This window comes from Tursiops truncatus, chromosome 3 (genome assembly GCF_011762595.2).
Source record: "Tursiops truncatus isolate mTurTru1 chromosome 3, mTurTru1.mat.Y, whole genome shotgun sequence".
NCBI classification, from domain to species: Eukaryota; Metazoa; Chordata; class Mammalia; order Artiodactyla; family Delphinidae; genus Tursiops; species Tursiops truncatus.
The window spans coordinates 155,407,660-155,424,721 of record NC_047036.1 but is presented as its reverse complement, the minus strand read 5'-3'; the positions used below and the strand labels follow the sequence as shown (position 1 = coordinate 155,424,721).

The 17,062-nt window shown below is 58.8% G+C and overlaps 2 protein-coding genes across 3 annotated transcripts in view; both read right to left on the bottom strand.

Annotated features, from left to right (window-relative positions):
* Positions 1-139, bottom strand: part of ARF1 (ARF GTPase 1) — an 18,166-nt gene extending 18,027 nt beyond the window's left edge. The window contains exon 1 of the mRNA XM_033853717.2: positions 6-139. The gene's annotated coding sequence lies outside the window, so the exon portion shown is untranslated. The remainder of the gene's footprint in view (positions 1-5) is intronic.
* Positions 1-17,062, bottom strand: part of WNT3A (Wnt family member 3A) — a 79,668-nt gene that overhangs the window by 16,072 nt on the left and 46,534 nt on the right. For both annotated transcript variants that reach the window (XM_019937394.3, XM_073802926.1), the window contains exon 4: positions 6-17,062. In XM_019937394.3, coding sequence (XP_019792953.1) covers positions 16,583-17,062 — 480 coding nt within the window. In that variant the 3' untranslated portion in view covers positions 6-16,582. The remainder of the gene's footprint in view (positions 1-5) is intronic.

Here is a 17,062-nt window from a genome sequence, read left to right as displayed (position 1 = left end):
CTCACCCTCGGCGGCCGCGGCGCAGCTGCTGCTCGGAGGCAGGCGTTGGTTTCGCTCCCACAAGATGGCGGCTCTGACGGCAGCCACGTCAGTGCCTGCTGCCGCGGGGGACGCTGGGGAACGGGGCGGTCCCGCCCGCAGTCCCGCCCACTCCCCCGCTGCGGCGTGCACACGCAGACTCTGGGCGGGCGGTGGGGACGGGAGCGCGGACAGGCGCGGGGCTCAGGGACGACTCCTTTCTCACCGCTGCGCTTGCGCGCACCCCTCCTTCCCCCCGCCCCCAGCCCCCCCTCTCCCTCAGCCCCGGCAGAGTACGGCTGCGCCTGCGCGCGCCTCTCAGTGGTCGGCCGTGGGGGGAGCTCTCGCGTCCGTTTCGCAGATGCAGAGGTTGAGTCCCGGGTGGGCCCTGCGGTCCCGGGAGGGCGCTGCCCAGGTGCCAGCTCCCCTCCCCAGCCTCAGCTCGGGTGACTGCAGTGACCCACGCAGCCCCATGCGCGCCCGAGGAGCCGACCTGAAGAAGCAAGACCCAAGATCAAATAAAGCTGGCGTCTAGTAGCACGGGCGGAGCCGGGAGCCAAGCTGGGCAGGGAACAGCGCTCCCCCGAGGTAGCCACCGAGGCGGGTTCCAGGTGACAGACGGGGGAGCCCTCTCCTCTGGGAAGCCTCCCTGAGCTGATCAGAAGGGAGAGGGGGCCTGTCGTGGTCCCTCTGCACGTTCTCCCGGCTGAGGGTCTGACTGTGGCCCCCCGCCAACCCCCAGTCCCGCACCATCCCTCCACCCCTGTGCTACTTGAACTCTCTTCCCCACTACACTCCTGCTGCTGTGAAGGGTCCCCAAATCAAGAGTCATTGGTGAGATTGCTGGGGCCCTCTTCCCCAAGTGCCCTGCATGTTGTGGAGGGCGCAAAGCAGGCCATCACCTGGGTCTTGGCCCAGGAGCCTGCCCAGCAGAGAAAAGCCTTGAGGTGTTGTGCAGTATGCCGGCAGGCTCCTGTCATTTCTCTGCCCCCCCCTCACCTACCCACTCCTCTTGGGCAGGGCCTCCTTACTGGGCTGGGGTGGCTAGGACCTCACCAGCCCTCCCCAGGGCTGCCCAGCCACACACACACACACCCAGGGCAGCCCTCCTGCCCCAAACACTGATGACCTCTTCTCCTGAGAGGCTGAGGGCCCTAGGCCCTGTTAGCCAGACCCTACCAGTCCCCTGTCTCGAGACCCAGCCTCCCGCAGACCTCACTATCTATGGAAGACCCAGCCTGTGCTCTGCACCTCAGCTGCTGCCCCCCCCAATGCTGTAAACACATCATAATGCTCACTCAAAGTGCCTTCAGGGGTTTATATCTCCAGAGAGGGGCACAGAACCTTCTGGTGGTGCTGGCTCTCTACCCCCAGAGAACTGACCCACAGCTGACTGTCTGCAAATGATTATTGTGTCCTCAGAGCTTCCTTTAAAAAAAAAAAAAATATATATATATATATAGACAGGAAGGAGCATGTGAAAGATACACGCACAGTTTAAAAAATAAGATGGATTCCTGTGTAATCCCCAGGTTACTGAATTTACCTTCCTCCTGATTCTGTTCTCCTGGTTTGGTGCCCCCCCTCCCTTGGGAAAAGGAGGCATCTTCAGGCCAGACAGGTATGGGAGGCCCATGGTGGGCACCTCAGGGGAAGGATCCCTGCCCTTGGCAGGAGACCTGTTAGAGAGCCAGGAGGTGTCAGGCAGTTGCCTAGGGAGAGTGAGGCCCCAGTGCCCACCAGGACCTCCCTGCCCCCTTCCCTGGAGTCCAAGCGATGGAAACACGGGATGGACAGAACAGGGTGCCTACCCAGCTTTGGCCAGGAGGGGGCGAGGTGAGCTGGCTAGAGGGCTTGCCAACATCCATGGCCACCTCCATTGTCAGGTTCAGAGTCCCCAGCCCAGATCCTCACCTTCACCTTGACCCACGCCAGGGGCCTGCCTGGGGTCTGGCGTCAAGTTCCTCCCCTCTGGGGGTCCCTGAGTCCAAATACAAGGTCAGACACAAGGATGCTGAATAAGAAGGCCCCCTGGGGAAGGTGGCTAGAGGGACAGAAGTACCAGCAAGAGCAAAGGGGCAGAGGCAGGAGAGAGAGGGAATAGGAAATGCCAAGACCCCAGGCCTGGCAGGTACCTCATGCAGCTTCTGTGTGTGGCACCTGTGAGGTGGACAGCGTTTGTGCCAGGTTATTGGCAGTCAGAGAGGTTGCAAGCCCACCCAAGGTCACACAGCTAGGATTGAGCCCCTGGAACTGGGACTCCAGAAAGCCTGTTGCCAGCACCTTCATTATTCCTCTGGCCCTACCCTGCCTCTGGAGACATTGGAGCTTCAGTACATCTGCAGGCTGCAACATTATCTTGGACTCCTCCGGTGATGGGGAGCTCACTACTTGTGAAGGCACTCAACGTCCAGGACGTAAGTGTAGAACTTTATCCTCTTAAAGAGTTTCTTGGATGGGGGTGGGGTGGGGATGGGGGTCCTCTGCCTATTTGCACTCCCCTACCTGCTCCTGGCTCTGTTGGGCTGGCCTCTATAGATTTCCTGAGCCCAGAGGAGACCCTGAGATAGGCTTCTGTCCAGATAGAGGTGGGGTGTGGAGAGGGCCGCACCCTTCCCTCTGCTCAGCTCAGATCCCTTCTTCTCTAGGCGCACTCTCCAAGCCCACCCTCCTACATGTCCCTCCTGGTGCAGGTGCAGGGATTATTACAGCTATTCTGATGGTGTGGATCCCAGGAGGGGACTTACACACCCTCCATGTCCATTTTCCTGCCCCACCCCTGGGCAGCTCTGCCCCTTGTCCTGGGCCTGGGCTGGAGTCTGGGGGTTGCCAGGTCATGTGGGAAGCCTGTGGTTGGCACAGGGGTGGGCTCACCCAGAGCCACACAGCGGTCAAGGGGCAGTGTGAGGACCCCCATAGCCCAGTTCCACACATGTGAGAGGGCTGGCTCTGGGGTCTCTCTCACCTTCGGACCCTTTGAGCATACCTGCTCCTGCCTCAGTTTCCCCATCTCATGCAGGCCCCTCCCTCCCTGCATCCTCACTATGGCCCCCTCACTCTGGCCCAGCTCACAGGGACAGGCCGGGACCATTCCCCACCCAGGGCCTTTCTCCCTTTGCCTGGGGCACTGTCTGGGAATGGGCTGTTCCTGCACGCTCACCTCAGCTCTCCTGGGCACCATGGTCCTCCCTGGAAGGCCAGCTCCACTGGGCAAGGATGTTTCTCACCTGGTTTTTGGCCTCACTCCATGCCTGGGCAGACAACAGGTAAGGCGCGTACAGGGAGCCCCGCTCAGTGAGCCTCGCACAGGGGTGCCAAAAAGCACATCTTTGTTTTTAGGACCCTCTGACTAACATTTAGCTTTTCCTCCCATTTTGAATATAGGTGACATTCCCAAACAGCAGTATGTGCTGGACCTATGACATCAGCAACAGAAACCTCAAGACATTTTCATGTCGTGTCATAGCTGTTGCAGGAACCATGAAATCTTGTTTCTGTTCCCTGCTCAACTGAAATTACAGAGGTTGTCAGCCTGCAGCCAGCCTTTTCATCTCTGGTGCTGGTGACAATGCTGCATGCCGTGCCCCCTTCTGCACAACGCTTCACTTCCATATCTTCTGGCTTTATGGAGGTGAACGCAGTTAGAAGGACACACTGGTGGTGTGTGGTCTGGAAAGTTCTAACCACACTTAGAACGTCTTGGAAGCCATCACCCTTGTCAAGGTAATGGAAACCTGTTGCCCCTGAAGTCACATGCCACAAAAGTCTTAAAGCTTTTGATAACTGGATCTGTTTCTTTTGTGATGGTGCATCATTTATTTTAGGCAGTAATAAAACCTTGTTCTGAGAAGGAGCCCATGGGCTTCACCAGCCTGCTAGGGGGTCCCTGGTGCCTACATAGCCTCTCTGCTCTAACCTCTGGAGGAGGTCAGTAGGGGTGGGAGAGAGGCCCCACTTGGGGATATGTAAGACAGGCTGCAGCGCAGGTGGCCAGCAGAGATGTCTGCACTGGAATTTGAGGAAGAGCCCCAGTGACTCAGGGGCTTTCCCTGGTGGTTCCTGCTGTGTGGCCAGGGAGGGGCTGGAGGCCAGGGAGCCAGCAGAGGAGGCCACCAGGACCAGGCTGACCAGGGTGTGGAGCCACAGCACCCAGCAAGGTGGTGGGCAGGGGAGGGAGGAAGAGTGGGGCCCTCATGGGTCTGGGGGTAGGGAGACACAGATTGTGGGGGGGCATGCAACACTAGTCTCCACCTGGACCAAGCTGTTCTCTTGGGACTCACCCCTAGGTTTGAGGGGGCTGGTGTCTGTGCCTCTCTCTGGGGGCCCTTCTCCCCTTTCGATCCCCGGACAGAGGACAGCAGGAGGGAGGGACTCCACCTGGCCTGGGAGGCATCTAATGAATTCAGGGTTCCAAAAACCCTAGGAAAGGGAAAAGTTGGTCCCCGCCCGTTCTGCGGTCTGGTGACTAGTTCCACAAGTTCCACAAACCTTAGTGGCTTAAAATGACAGTCCTTATATATGCCACCTTCTTGGGGGTTAGGACCTAGCGGCATCTTGGTGACATGTACTGGCATGAAGTCTTGCGTGAGGTGCAGCCAGACAGCGGCAGTGCCTGGGTTTACACCACAGGCTTTGCAGGGGGTTAGAATTGCGACCCCCAACATCACACCCATCCAGAATCTCCGAACGGGATCTTGTCTGGAAATGGTATCTTTGCAGTTGTAATTAGTTGAGAATCTTGAGATGAGATGACCCTGGATTAGGGCGGGCCCTGAATCCAATGACAAGTGTCTTTATAAGGAGATTTGAGACACAGACAAGGGGAGATGGCCACGTGACAACAGAGGCAGAGATTAGGGTGATGCAGCCATAAGCCAAGAGACGCCTGGGGCATCAGGAGCTGGAAGAAGCAGGAAGGATCTGCCCCTAGAGTCTCTAGAGGATGCACACTCTACCTACACATTGATCTCAGAGCTCTGGCCTCCAAATCTTGGAGAGAATAAATTTCTGTTTTTAGCCACCACGTTTGTGGAAGTTTGTCATGGCCTCCCCAGGGCCTCATGTGGGCTGGTTCCTGGGGCTGAAAGGATGGGGGCCCCTTAGACACCCCTCTTTCCTTTCACTTGCCTGTCCAGGTGGTATCTGCACACATCAGCCTGAGGGTGGCCGACTTCTAGCAAGTGGCCACCTAGCCTGCCCAGCTGGGTATGTGTCCCCCACTGGGCATGTGTCCTCTGCTGTGACCGCCACACCTTGAAGTGGTTCTGGGTCTTGGGGTCAGACCAGTCCCTTCCCAGGTGCCCCCTGTCCTGCAGCCCTCAGCAGGACTAGGGGAAGGACTGGAGGCAGTCCGTGCTGATACTGAAAGACACTCCCTCACCCTGCTTCCTTCACTCATCGCTCCCAAAGCCCCGTGTCTGGAGGAAGCCAGGTGTGGAGAATGTCTCTGTAGCTGCAGTTATTGCAAAACTGCCCTGAAGAAAGATGGGCAGCTGTGGGGGCGGGCTCATGTGCCTGCCTGCCACCGCCTCCCCCAGCCAGCTCCAGGCCCAGGCCCAGGTGTGGATTATCCTCAGAAGAAGGAGTCAGGATTCACAGAATCTCTCAAGGACTCATGAGCATCTTGCTTGCCATCCCACTGAGCAAGGCTAGGGAGCCTGGACAACAAGCAGATTGGGGTCTGGGTTATGGAGGGCTCAGGCACCCTGGTTCCTGGCACCTGGCAAGTGGCCCTGCTCAGAAGCTGCATGTGGTCCCTGTCCCCCTAAGTGAAGCTGAAAGCCCCCCATGCCCACGGCCTTCTGCCGTCTGGCCCCCTCTCGTTCTAATTTGCAGGTATCAGGCAGCTCAGCTGTGCCCAGGGTCCTGTCCCGGGGCCTTCGCACTGACTGCTCCCATCCAGGTGAGCTCGCTCCCTCCTTCCTTCCTCCTTCCGAGGAAGGAGGTGCTCCTCCGTACCCCCTATCCATTTGAAGCAGCCCTCCCTGCTTCTCTCAGCCCTTCACTCCACTCTCCTCCATTGCACATGAAAGTATTTAATACATTTGTTTCATTGTTTTTGTCTATCCTCCACCACCCAGCAGGTCCTTTGCAGTGGACACACCATAGATGCTCACAGATGGGAAGGAGAGCAGGGGGGCAGCCAGCAGGGGACAGTGGCTCAGAGAGGAGCTGCCTGATCTTGGGCCACACAGACTGGATAAGAGGTCACAGGCTCTGCAGGCACCATGCTGTGTCCTGCCAGGCCAAGGGCAGGCAGTGCTCACTCTTGCCATCTGAGGTGTGCCATCATCCTTTGGAGCAAGATTGGAGCAAAGGCGGTCAGGCGGGGGCGCTCCTGCCTAGGCAACTGCTACCCTGGCTGGGAACCTTCTGTGCTTTAATTAAAACTCATCTCTCTGCCTGACCCCACTCTGCCATCACATTCTCCATTTAATTGGGGCCCTTCAGAGTGGCCAAGGTTAATTAAAAAGCCCAGCCAAAGGCATCACGGTGTCCCAGCATCTGCTGCCAGGGTCTGCCCGCGTGCACCCTGCCTCATACCCCAGAGGGCTGGCCTCACACCTGCCACCCCACATTGGGGTGCAGCTCCATGATCCCCACTCTGGTCTCTCCAAGAGAGTGAAAATCCCTCAGGGATCCTGAGGCTCTGAAGTGGCTTGCTGTCCCCACCGAGTGAGGGCAGCCTGGCTCTGGGGACACCAGCCTGTTTGTGCCAGGTCCTGAGTCCAGCCTGGGGGGCTGGGTGCTGCTTCTGGCTCCCAGGTCATGGTGGGCCGGCCCTGCCCTTTTCAGCACCCCATCTCTACCTGCAAGCCCAGCTGGGCACCTGCCCTGGAGAGTCCCCTTCCTGGGAGGGTGTCTCAAGCCTTTTCCTGCACAGGCTGCTACCTCCTACCACCCCTTGTTAGAACTGTCTGTGAAGGACAGGCCAGGGTTGCCCTGGAAGGCACCTGGCTCCCCAGGTGTGCTCAAGGGGGTGGGTGCCCTGTGAGGGAGGCCAGTAGGCAGGCAGAGGCCTGCCAGATGAGAAGTCAGGGACATCAGGATCTGGGATCTGATCCTTCAAAGGCCTGGCTCTAGAGAGGGAGACATGGATAGGCCGAGGAAGGCGAGTCCCTGACAAAAGCAGGCCTTGTTCTGCCATAGATGGGAATAAAGAAGGCCTGAGTGTCTCACCGCTGCCCAGTGCCTGAACATCAGGCAACAGGCAGAGTCCAGACCCAGAGGCCCAGCAGAGCTAGGCTGAGGGCTGGGGGAGCCTGAGCAGGTGGGCCAGGTGGTGTGAGGAGGCCCAGCATTGCTTCTGGGCCTGGAGAGAAATGATTCCTCATAACTGAACAAGGAAAATATAAAAAGAACACCTGACCCTGGGACAGACCCAGAGCTGGAGACTGCTGGCCATGCTGGGGTATCAGCTGGGCTGGTGCTGCTGCCTGCCAGCGTGTCAGGCCAGGCTGGGTTTGAGCTGCAGCTGGAGAGCTGCAGGGGGAACCCTGGAGAGGCCTCTGGTCCCATTCCAGGACCCAGGTGTGTCCTCATGTCCCTCAACCCAAGGGCCTGCTCAGGGACCCCAAGCCCTGTGATAGGGGAAATAGGAAGTGGTCGCACCTGTTCCTGAACCTGCTGGCTGAGGAAGCATATCAGAGTGGATGGTGGCCTGTCCCACTTGTCATGTCAGCCTTGGGCTGGGTTGCAGGAACTGGACCCTGTGGGTCAGCCCCGACTGGCTCACAGTCGAGGGTCATCCCAGGGGAGGGGCTAAACCCGGGGTCAAGAACAAAACTCCTCTCTTTTTGTCCATCATAGGGCAGGCCGTGTGACAGGGAGAGGCAGAGAGCGGGTCTGAACCACCTGTGAGTGTGTCCTAGCCTGAGGTATCCCACCTGTGCTGTGTGCAACCCCACCTGTAGTATGCTCCCTTGTATTGTCCCCACCTGCAGCATCCACACCAGCAGGGTCCCCATTTGTATCCTCCCTACCTGTACTCTCTCCTTCCCACCTGCATCCTCCTCACTTGCAGTGTCCTTCTCACCTGCAGTGTCCCCAGCTGCACTACCCCCACCTGAGTCCCCAGCATACCTGTTATCCTCGGCTACTCTGGGGCAAGCTGAGCTGAGCTGTCTGGGGGAGGAGGCCACACTGTCCTCCTAGTCTGAGTGGGTGGGTGCTGGGTTGGAGCTCTACCAGCTTCCTCACACCAGCTGTGGGCTGGGGTGTCCATCCTCCCCATCTGAGAGGCTAGAACTCTCCAACCTCCACAACCCCCAGGAGTAGTTACCAAACAAGCACTGGCAGGGCTGTGGGTCACTGGGAAGTGCCAGGGCAGCTCTCCAGTGGTCCAGTGGGTGGGAGACTTGGAGCTGAGGCGCTTAGGCATGGGCTGGGGACCAGGGAGCTGTTGCTGCACCCGCAGGGGTGTCCAGGAGCCTGGGTGAGGCCACCCATACCCCATACCATGGGGGACATCCATGAAAACCAGCCCTCTGGAGACAGGCAAGGAGCAGACCCAGACCCAGCTCTGAGCTGCCAGGCTGACTTCTGACCTCAGACTGACCCTGATCCTGTCCCAAGCAGCACCTGTCCTTCCTGGACACTTGCCCAGCTGGAGCTGCCTGCGCTGGATGCAGCCCCTTCCTGGTGGGCTTCCAGCGCAGGGGTGACCCAGTGTATGGATCCTGCCTGTCCTCAATGTGCCGTTGACTCTGAGAGGCTGGGACAAGGCCTGCCTCTTTCCCAGCCTCAGTTTCCCTGTTTGCAATGTGACCAGAGACCTGGGACACCTTTCCTCACAGCCACCTCCTGGGGACCCTGATATGGGAGCTGGGGTGAGGCTCCATGGTGGGCATGCACACAGGGACCCCCTGGTATCGCTGCAGAGACAGCTGATACTGACGCCACTTGTTGTAAGGGTGGCCCATTGCAGGTGTCCCAACCACTCCCAAATCTCCTCCCAGATAAGGGGCATTCCCCTCAGGTGTTCTGATAATCTGGCTTACTTAGACTGGCCTGCACAAGGGCTGGAGCTGGGGAGGGTGGATCTGTTAGGAGCTGGGTCTAGAGCTGGGGAGATAGCTCAGCCCTAGGAGCTGGTCAGGGCCCCTGCAGAGGCCTGTAGCCCTGGGGACGGGCCAGCTTGGCATCAGATCCCCCCACCACCAACCCCCACATGCAACACATACACAGCTTCTCCTCTGCCTTGCATGGGCCCCTGAGGTATGGCTGGCACTGACCTTCCATGTCCCCAGGGGACAGTGATACAGGAACCACAAAGGTTATGGCAGTGAGGTGGTGAGAAGGCTGCAGCAGAGGCCAGGGGAGACTTGAGACTGGAGGGATGGAGGCAAGGGTGAAGGAAGGTGAGAGTGAACTGTGGGTGGGACCAGAAGGTATATATGAGGTCTCAGTTTTCCTTAAGACTCTGTCCTGACTAACGTGCTGAATGCCCTCAGGCAAGTCATGTCTTGCCCAGGTCAGTTTATCCATCCATGGATTAGAGGTCCCCCTTTAGCTCAGAGTGGAACCAGTTTGTGATGGGTGCAGGCTGAGGCACTCCAACTCCAACTCATGGGCACTGGGGAGCCATGGAAGTATCTTGAGAAGAGGAGGGGGCTAGCTTGGGGATGTGCGACCCATGTCCTCTGTTCCTGAGGTTCCTGTTCTCTGGCCCAGACCTGGGAGCTAAGAGCACACTCAGGGAAGAAGCACATGTGATCTATGGGGCTCCTTCCAAAATCCAAACATCAAACAGCCTTCCCCAGGGCTCCCGGCTTTGCCTGTCTGAAGGTTGCAGGCTGACAGGCTGGGCGAGCCAGTTGAGGTGAAATGAACCCCTGTAACCTATAGGCAGCACAGGGAGCTAAGGAGCCGGGGAGGGCTCTTGAGCCCTGCTGGAGATTCTGCATAGGCCTGCCTGCCTCTCTGCAGTCTGGTTGTAAGGCAGGGGGCAGACAGGTTGGGAAGTCCCCCTTCTCTCCCAAGACCTTCCCATTGCTGTCCTGGAATTCCACCATTCAACCTCTTGCATTAAGGCCTAGACCTCCCCACATTCCTGTCTTTAGTTCTGCAGATGGCCTCTGGGGTTGGGAGGGGGTGTGTGTGTAGAGGGTCCTGACATCTGCCATAGGAACTTGGAGAAGGTTGAAGGAGATGGAAGCCTGAGAGGAGCTTGGACAGGAGCTGTGACTGGACACAGAGCCCTGGGGAATCTGAGGGTGCTGACGAACCTTTGGAGCTCCCCTTGGAGGGTCCTTTCTTTCACAGAAACTCACCTCCTCCTAGAAGCCCTCCTGGATTAATGGCAATTCCTCAAGTGTTGGCCACCTCCAACCACACAAGTGCCCAGCTGGCAGGATTCTGGCCAGTGCTGGCCCACTGCCGGTGGGTGAACTAGCTGGCTCCTCACCTCAGGCTGGGATGCAGGCATCAGGGGTTGCTAGAAGTAGGCCTGCCTCCTCCTTTAAGAGTGGAGGGAAGGCCCTCCCAGCGCTGGGCCTCCATGGGCAGGAGGGCGTGCCATCCCTACCAGCCCAGCGCCTCCCTCCCAGCCTGCCGTGTTTGGGTGGACGACTCTTGGTCCTTATACCATAAACACCAATTTGCAGGGCCCTGAGAGCCAAATGACTGTTTACTGTGTGCTCCAGAGACTCAAATAAAAAAAGAGAGAGGGAGAGAGAAAGAGAAAGACGTGATTGAGGAGCCAGCCTGGATCTAAACATCAATTAGCACCTTCTGACTAGCTTCTGTCCCAGCTGCCAGGCCAGGCAGTGGTGGCTCACAGGCTGGGGCCCTCCCCAGGGCTTCCCCAGTGCCCTGGGCACCCCCCTTCGTCCTGGCATCTGTAGGGACGGACTTCTCAGTAGTATAGGATGCCTAAGGGGCCCAGACTGTGGATGTCAGAGCCATAGAAACAGCACCACATGCTCACCTCCTCTTGGGAGCCCTCCCAGATGACCCAGAAGATATAGAAGGGGCCATCACCCAAATCTCTGGGGCCAAGGTGAGAGAGTAGGGGGGGTGAGGGGTGTGGCAGGTGGGAGTACCCTCTGTTAGCTGCTTCCTGTCCCCCTACTTTATGGTGGGAGAGGGAGGGAGAAAATGGGGTAGTTTTGCCTTCATAAACTCACACTGGGGAGAGAGACCTCACCCAGTAGGTCTCAGTTTACCTGTCAGTGCCTATGAACAGAAGGGCTGGCAGCACTCCCACCCCTGCAGGGATGCTGTCTCATTCCTCCAAGCCTTGGACATCACCCTGGGAGGTTGCCTGCAGGGACAACTTCAAGCCTGAAGTCCAGCTTCAGTCTGTTCAGTCCAGACTGAAGCTGGACTTGAGGCTGGAGGCTGGAGGGCAGTGTGGGCGGGTAAGGTGTCCTGTTCCTGCTCAGGCCAGGAGGCCAAGGGGCTGCTGGAGAGGAAGCTGCTGACTGCCAGGATGCCTTGTCCTTGGGTGTCCCAACCAGAGGGTTTCACGAAGGGACACAGGTTTCTAACAGGGAAATGAGTCACAGGCAAAAGGGCCAAGCAGCTTGGGGAGGGACAGGGGGCTGGGGTGGGGGTAGGCCCCTGAAGGGGAAAGCTGAGGGATTGGGGCAACCCCAGGCCATCAGGCCAGACCCCAGGATGGGCTGTGTCATGTCCCCCAGACCAGACCCTCAGGACAGGGGCAAAGGCCTGGCCAGCAGGGCCTTAAAGCCCATCCAGCCCAGGCTCTGCTGTAGGCAGTGTGGGCCATCACTGTGGGACCAGGGAACCTGGCCAGGGGTCCTCAGCCCTTTGTACCGGGCTTGGTGATCCAGAGCTGGCCCTGCACCTGTTGCTGGGGGGGTCCCAGCCCTGGAGGTTCTGGCCCAGCACGGGGTGCTTCAGAGCTTTCTTGAAATGTGTGGAAACTGAGGTCCTAGGACCCAGAAAGTGGGAGTATGGGGAGGAGGGGGGAGGGGAGGGCCTGTGGGGGCCCCAGGAGGAGGGGGCTGGCCACACACCCTCCAGGACTTCAAAGCTGCTGCCCTGGGGGTGTGAGATTTGCAGGGGGCTGGGCCAAGGGGGGCCCTGGTGGGGTGAGGCCCTACTACCTCCGGGCCTTTAATATGGTTATTCCTCTCCTATCTCAACTACCTGTGAACAGGCCCACCAGGCCCATTTCCTCCTTCTTCAGGGCTGGCGGGAGGGGCTGTAAACTCCCTGGAGAGGTGCTTCTGAGGCCCAGGCAGGCTGCCCTGTGTTCTGCCCTCCCTCTGAGTTGAGGGTAAAGGGCAGGGGCTGAGGGGCTGGGCCAGGGTTCATGGGGACATGCTGATCTTGGCAGGTGAGGGGGGCCAGCTGGGCTCTAGAGGGGGCTCCGGATAGATCCCACATCAGCAAAAGGCAGGAGCAGAGAGGCCCTGGGGAGCCCCCTCATCCCACTTCCTCTGGCACTAGAGGGAAACTGAGGCCCCGGGCGGGGCTTGCTCCTGGCTAGCAGAGAGTTGAGAGTTTTGCCTCCTCATTCACACAGGCTCTTGCTAGCTCCCCTCGCCCATTTACTGGGGCCTGTCCTGTGGATCTATGGGCCTCTTCTGGTGGGGTTCTGCCCCTCTCTGTCCTGGAGCCGTGGTGATGGGTAGTGGGAGCCTGGTGCTTCACCTGGTAGAGAGCTGAGACCAGGTAGGCAGAATCTACCTCTGCATCAGCTCCCAGGGTAGCTCCTTTTTGTTTCTGGGTATCTGGGCTCTGCTCCCTTAAGGAGGCCCGGCTCTGTCCCTGCTTCCTCTCTTGGCATCTCACCCTTGTGACCTTGTGGCTATGCCTCCACCCCCTGCCCAACCTGTCTCCCCTACCCTTTCATCTGAGGAGCCCCTGGCACCTGGTTCCCAGCAGGTACCAATTAGGGCAACTCCTGCCCGTACCCTAACTTAGAGGTGCCGCACCATTTGTACTGTCCGTGCACTGTGGATGTGGCCCATAGGCAGCTCGAGTGGGGCACCTGTCACCCCCCACCTCCAGGGCTGAACCCCTGTGTGGAGTGTCTGACCTGGCTCTACTGCCTGGTGGGCTGTGAGGGCTTGCGGGTGCCAGCCCGGGAAGCTGATGCGTGATTTGGAGTGTGAAAGCAGGGGCTTTGGGGTCCAGAGCCCTGCATCTGTCTCTAGTCCCTTAGCCTCACTGGGCCTCTTCTGGCTCTGTCTTCAGTAGCTTGGAGCCTCCAGCAAAGACCACTGTGGCCAGTAAAGTGGTGGGGTTGGTGTTCCCTGAGTCCTGTCTTGAGGGATGAAGCCATGTTTCCTTCTCTCCTCCCTCCCTCCCTCCCTTGATGGGTTCCCACTCCATCCATCAGGCAGCTCCCCATACCCTACCACAGCTCTCTCCCAGTGCAGGGCTCTGTGTGGAATGGACATTCTTGCCCACGATGGGTCTGCACAGCCTTGTCCAGGACCCCTGCCCAGCCAGCCACGACTCTCTGTTGGCAGAGGGTGGCCCTTCATTCCCTACTCTCAAGGACACCATGTGGCCCTGATGTCTAGCCACGGAGCCAGCTGAATTGAGTTTCCCTCCCTCTGCTTTCAGCAGGCACGGGCCTCCCAATTACGAGGCTCCTGTCTGTTCCCAGCCCCCTCCCTTCCAGCATATGGCTCATGCAGGGTGGCTATGCTGGGCCTGACCTTTGAGTGGGTGGGACTAGGCCTCCTCCCCTCAGCTCCAGCATCATCTCCCCCCGGCCCCCACCTGTCCTAGCCTGTCCCTCCTCAGCTTTCTCCCTCCTTGTGGGTCTGGCTGGATATCAAGGCAGCGTTCAGAGGTGGTGGTAGTAGTGGGGAGAGGGGCATGGAAGGACGCAGAGAGAAGCAAGGACCCTGCTCCTGGCTTGGAGAGATGAAGGTGTGGCCTTGAGAAAGCCACTCCTTCACCCCCTGGCTCCTGCAGCCTAAGTTTTCAGAGGCCCACCCAGCTCTGCATACCCCAGATACCCTGGATGGATGGATGTAGGCAATAGCCATGGAGGGACAATGTGAGGCTTCTGCCAACAGAATGCCTCGTTTGTCCTTGAGGCTCTCCCTGTCTGCCTTGGAAAGATGCCCATCCCAAGGCTCTGAGCATGATGCCAGGATTTGGCCAACTATACATTGAGAGACTGCTGACCTCTGCCAAGACTTGCATTCCTGAGCTATGCCTTATGGTGGAGGGGAGGCCAGGGGTCCAGCGTCAGCTCTAGCCTCTGGCCTGAGGATGGACAGAGGCAGGAGGGAGCCCCTGGGAGTTCTTGGGTTCATGCAGCAGCTCTCTGCCCGTGAGGGATGTCCCTCATGACCTCCCAACTGGATTCCAGCTGCATGAGCTGGACTTCTAAAGTGGCTTTTGCAGGAGGTAGAAGGAGGCCAGGCCCAGAGAGAAGCGGCTGCCTGATTTCCAGGCTTCAGGCTGGTGAGCCTCAAATTGAGGGAACATGTCCGTCCTCCCAACCAGACTGGGCTCCTAGAATGCCCCTGGTGGGCTGAGAAGGGGACCCCACACAGGGGCCATGTCCCCAAGCCCAGGGAGCATGGCCACGTAGCTGGTGCTCAAATGTCAGCTGAATGAAGCATGTTGTGGATGTCTGGGGAAGTGGCTTTCAGCTGACTTGGTGGATGTCCTGCTGCACCACTGACTTGCATGGGGTCTCCCCCCTGGGGCTGCCATGGTCCCCTGCTCACTGCACTGTACATCCCCTTTTCCCTTTCTCTGCACTTCCACTGGGGTCTTCTGCCCTGGTCTCTAGTCTACCCCGCCCCAGACTTCAAGACCACTGGCTGCTTCCTCCTTTCTTTGGAGTGGCCATCCTTCTTCCTTCCCCTGGAATTCTGGCTCTGGAGGCTATTGCAGAGGCCCCAGGAGTCTCTGAGCTAAGCATGCCCACCCCACCTCCCATCGTGGCCCCTCCCAGAGGGTCACAACCAATCCAGGCCCCATGCCTTGCTGACCCACCACCAAAAATCCAGCACAATCCACAGGTTTGTTTGGTTGTTTCTTCTTTTCGTTTTTGTTTGTTTGTTTTTACTTTCCCCATAGTTTGAAACTCACAAGCTATGACTAAAATAATTTCTTTCATAGAAAGAAAAAGAAAACAACAATAACACATCTGTTTGTCTAGTTCCTATGTATGGTGGATATAGCAGCATTGGAAATAAAATTAAAACCAAAAATGCAAAATTCAAGGCAGAGGAAGGTCATATCCCTAGCGAGCCGTGCAGCTTGTCCTCCCCACCCCCCGCCCCAACTGTCTCTTCCCCCTGCCTGGAGGGTAGGGCCTCGGGGACAGGGGGCTGGGCAACATTTCACAGTGGCAGAGGCTGAGGAGGAGAGGTCTTGGCATGGCAGCACCTGGCAGGAAGCCCCTGTGGGCATTGGTTGAGAGGTCCATCAGTCTCACTCATTCCCAGACAGGATGGATGAGTCAGACGTGAGCAGAGCCAAGTCAAGCGGCCAACCAGAGGCTCCACAACAGTGGCCAGTGGCGGGTAGGTCTGATGTACCATAGCCACAGCAGCAGGACCTGGGGGTCCGTCCTGGCTATGAGGGGCTGGGAAGGAGACCAGTCCTCTGGGGTCTTTGGGTCCTTTGTCTGCAGCACCAGTGTGGGATCACCCCCCGACTCCCAATCTCCCAAACAACCCAACCCAAAGTGAGGCTCCAAGGCAGGGTATGGAGCTGAGTACGACCTGGACAGCAGTACAGGCCAGTGGCTCCCTTCTTGCCTTCCGCTTACAAGGGGCTGTGAATGAGGGAGGTGGAGAGAGGTGCTAGGCCAAGAGGGAGGCAACAGCAAGACTGGAACAGCAGGTTTTGCTCCTCTTCTGTGGATGCGATGGGGTGCAAGTGGGAATGTGAAGACAGGGAGGAGGGAGAGCCAGGCGCAGGAGTTTCTGTCAGCTGCAAAGTAGAAGGCACAGCAGACCAGGCTGAGCGGCACCTTGCCGGGGCCTGGGTGTCTGATGCCCAGCACAGGGCAGCCAGGACAGAGCCAGGCCTCGTGTTCCAGGCCTTTTCTCAGCCTACTGCCGTCAGGCCCTGTCTCCTTCACCCAAGCCCAGGTGGTTCTTGCGGTTCTGCGCAGCAAGGGCTCTCCCTGATAGGGTTCCTGGTTGAGAGCGTTGGCAGGTATCAGACTGAGGAAGGAGTGCCACAGGCCTCCAGGCACCTGAATCGTTGTAGGAGGGGCCTCATACCTTAGTGGGAAGGGTAAGGGGACAAGATGCCCCCCACAGGTTCTCCACAGCTCATTCTGCCAGGAGATACTGCCCTACACGACGAGGTCAGGTGGAGGGAAACATGTGGTCTTGGGAGGAAGGTAATGGCAGGCTAAATCCCCACCCCTGGAGCCCCGCCCCCAGAGAGGACCCCGCCACCCTCCAGGAGTCCCATCCCTGGAGTTTCACCCCAGGAAGGGCCCCACACCTGTCGGGAAGAACTCCATCCCACTCATGAGCCTCACCCCTGCCCTACCACGGAGGACCCCGCCACCCTCCAGGAGCTCCATCCCAGAGCCCCGCCCCATCCATGGAGGAGTCCCCCCGCCGCCACCGGGAAGACCCCCAGCCCGGTGCGGCGCCCACTACTTGCAGGTGTGCACGTCGTAGATGCGCGCGCACTCCTGGCAGCTCACGTAGCAGCACCAGTGGAAAACGCAGTGACACTTCTCCCTGCGCCGCTCGGTGCGCGCGTTGTGGCCGCGACCGCAGCACAGCAGGTCGCAGCCATCTATGCCGTGCGAGCTCACGTTGCAGGTGCGGTCGCGCGTGCCGAAGGATCCCGTCTCGGGGTTGGGCTCACAGAAGTTGGGCGAGGCCTCGTAGTAGACCAGGTCGCGCTCTGTGGGCACCTTGAAGTAGGTGTAGCGTGGCCGCAGGGTCTCCACCCAGCCGCGCGACTCGCGGTGCTTCTCCACCACCATCTCCGAGGCGCTGTCATACTTGTCCTTGAGGAAGTCACCAATGGCACGGAAGTCGGGCTGCGACCACCAGCAGGTCTTCACCTCACAGCTGCCCGAGAGCCCATGGCACTTGCACTTGAGGTGCATGTGGCTGGCGATGGC